At 49.9% G+C, this 3,065-nt stretch overlaps 1 protein-coding gene across 1 annotated transcript; it reads left to right on the top strand.

Annotated features, from left to right (window-relative positions):
• The first annotated feature begins 307 nt into the window (after positions 1-307).
• Positions 308-1,741, top strand: LOC125521244. The gene is made up of 2 exons (XM_048686306.1): positions 308-648; positions 725-1,741. Exons 1-2 carry the CDS (start codon positions 491-493, stop codon positions 1,227-1,229), a joined length of 663 nt encoding a protein of 220 aa, XP_048542263.1. The 5' UTR covers positions 308-490; the 3' UTR covers positions 1,230-1,741.
• The last annotated feature ends 1,324 nt before the right edge of the window (positions 1,742-3,065 follow it).

Below are 3,065 nucleotides of genomic sequence, written 5' to 3'. Positions count from 1 at the left end.
CCTCCCTCTCTTCTCCTCTCTCAGCTCGAGACCGTCTACACAGCCCACTACCTACCGCCAGGTCCAACCTAACCTCTCTCGTCAGCCCGTGGCCCTCCTCGCGCGCGCGTCCAAAACTTTCCCGGACCCGACTCGGGCAGTCGTCACCGTTGGATCCGGATCATCCCCAAACATGTACAAAATGTCTCCGTTTTGTTAATGGGACTTCCTAACATAGTTATTTGCGATCGTCCGATTGCGATCGTAGGGTCGAGGTAGCCCCTAACTTAATCTGTGATGTATATATACTCCACTCCTAGCCCATTTTGGACAAACCCTAAATTCTAGGCTGTTTGTCCCCCGCGCCGCTACCAGCACCATCGCCCTCGGGATCCCACCCGAACCAACCCACGCGCAGCCAGCCATCTTCCCAGATCCTCATCATTTTCCCCGTCCACCCAATCCACCCAGCCTCTGATCCATCCATTTGTGACCGCCGGATGGAGATCCAATGGCCACCAAAGCGCCCGAGCCTCCCACAGTGCTCGATTCAGATTGGATCGAGGCCTCCATGAGTGCAGCCCCGAGCTTCCGATCGAGTCCCCTCCGCCGCCTCGTCCACGTCAAAGCCTGCCAGATCGCCAAACCACCGCCTCTGCTGCGTCCCTGGTCAATACTCTGCCCATCTCTCTTTTCCTTCTTCTCCCTATCTCCTAAGATCCCCATCTCTCTCTGTAACCCGCAGCAACAGGAGACGACCACCATGGCAGCCCGAGGCACGGAGCTTCGCCGCGACAGCGACCTCCATGGACCCCGACCGCCGACTCGGAGTTCCTCGCCGCCAAGCTTTGACCTACTCGGAGCCGTTCCCCAGGTCGTCGGACCTCCCTGCAAGTTCCGTCGCCGCCATCAGACCTGCTACCCCTGCACGCGCGGTCCCTATTTGTCGCCAGCTTCACCCTGCCTCTGCTTCGAGTGCGCGGTCGCCGCCTTGGAGAACCGAGCCCCTGCGTCGATCTGGCGCTCGCCATCAAGCCTGCCGTCGCCAAGTCCCACGTCGCCGGCAGCCATTTCCGCCGTCCGCCGCTCTGTACCTCACGCCCCCGCTGCTGTTTCTGCTTTTCAGAGACGAGGACAGCAGCGCTCGCCTGCTCGTACGTGTTGACCGCCACACCGCGCCTGGGCTGCTTTCCCTCGAGCGCCAGCAGACCCAATCCCCTCCACCGAGCCGGGCCACGGCCCATGGGTGAGCCGCCCCCTCTCCTGTGCACCTTGGGCCCAGCAATTTTGGCCTGCTTCTGTTTTTTTCCTTTCAGCGTTTTTCTTTTTTTCAGAGGAGAGCAGTTTTGCAGAAAACCCCCTGCTGTTCATGCATTTAATAACTCTCAAACCTTGCATCCAAATTAAACAAACTTAATATGAAACTTGCTTAGAATTTCATCTAGTTTAATAATATGCAACTTTCATCCATGTTAAAAATGTTTAAACTCCTGTTTGTGGAATTTTGCTCCTATGTCATGCTAAAATGCTTTATTTCATAACTAAATAACCGTAACTCCGAATTTAATAAACTTTATATGTAAATGGGGTAGAAAAATGCCTATATTTACTTGGTGCACTCATCCTGCATGTTTAGCAACTCTAAAATTGTGTTTAGGGCAGAACAGTACCAAACCTAATATGAGTTTCCGGACTTGTTGTCTTCTTGTTCCGGCCTCATTTAAACTTGCCTAGATAGATAGTTTCATTATGCTTCATCTCTTGCCATGTTTAACAACATTTAATATTGTTGGGTACATAAACAATATCGAAACTAAATAACTTGAATGTGGTGTTTCTTTAATATGCAACTTGTTGCATATTGAGCTCCACTTAACTTGTAGTTTTGCTTGTGCACTTTGCCATGCCATGCCTCATTAAACCGGACATGCATCATACCTGATTGTGCATCATGCCATGTTATGCTTGGTTCTTTACCTTGTTATTTGCTTCTTTCCGGTGTTACTTCTTCGGGTTGGTTCCGATAACGTCGCGTTTGTGAGGATACGTTCAACTTCGCCCGTTTGTCTTCTTCATGGACTCGTTCTTCTTCCTTGCGAGATTTCAGGCAAGATGACCATACCCTCGAAATCACTTCTATCTTTGCTTGCAAAATGCTCGCTCTTTTGCTATGCCTATGCTATGATACCTACCACTTGCTTATCATGCCTCCCATATTGTTGAGCCAAGCCTCTAACCCACCTTGTCCTAGTAAACCATTGTTTGGCTATGTTACCGCTTTTCTCAGCCCCTCTTATAGGGTTGTTAATTGCAGGTGAAGATTGGAGCTTGTTCCATGTTTGGAACATGGATATTTTGTTGGGATATCACAATATCTCTTATTTAATTAATGCATCTATATACTTGTTAAAGGGTGGAAGGCTAGGCCTTATGCCTGGTGTTTTGTTCCACTCTTGTCGCCCTAGTTTCCGTCATATCGGTGTTATGTTCCCGGATTTTGCGTTCCTTACGCGGTTAGGTAATAATGGGAATTCCTTGATAGTTCACCTTGAATAAAACTCCTCCAGCAATGCCCAACATTGGTTTTACCATTCGCCACCTAGCCTCTTTTTCCCATGGGTTTCGCGGACTCAAGGGTCATCATTATTTTAACCCCCCGGGCCAGTGCTCCTCTGAGTGTTGGTCCACCTCGTCAGCCGCCGGTGACAACCAGGGGCAACTCTGGGCTGGCCTACCGGAAGTTTAGACAATCTAAGTGTGCCCTGAGAACGAGATATGTGCAGCTCCTATCGGGATTTGTCGGCACATTCGGGCGGTGTTGCTGGATTTGTTTTATCATTGTCGAAATGTCTTGTAACCAGGATTCCGAGTCTGATCGGGTCTTCCCGCTAGAAGGAATATCCTTCGTTGACCGTGAGAGCTTGTGATGGGCTAAGTTGGGACACCCCTGCAGGGTTATGAACTTTCGAAAGCCGTTCCCGCGGTTATGGGCAGATGGGAATTTGTTAATAACCGGTTGTAGAAAACCTGAAGTTGACCTTAATTAAAATGCATCAACCGCGTGTGTAACCATGATGGTCTCTTTT

The sequence above is a fragment of the Triticum urartu genome, chromosome 7 (genome assembly GCF_003073215.2).
Source record: "Triticum urartu cultivar G1812 chromosome 7, Tu2.1, whole genome shotgun sequence".
Taxonomy (NCBI): domain Eukaryota; kingdom Viridiplantae; phylum Streptophyta; class Magnoliopsida; order Poales; family Poaceae; genus Triticum; species Triticum urartu.
Note: the sequence above shows the minus strand (reverse complement) of the source record. Positions and strands in the feature narration are given on the sequence as shown.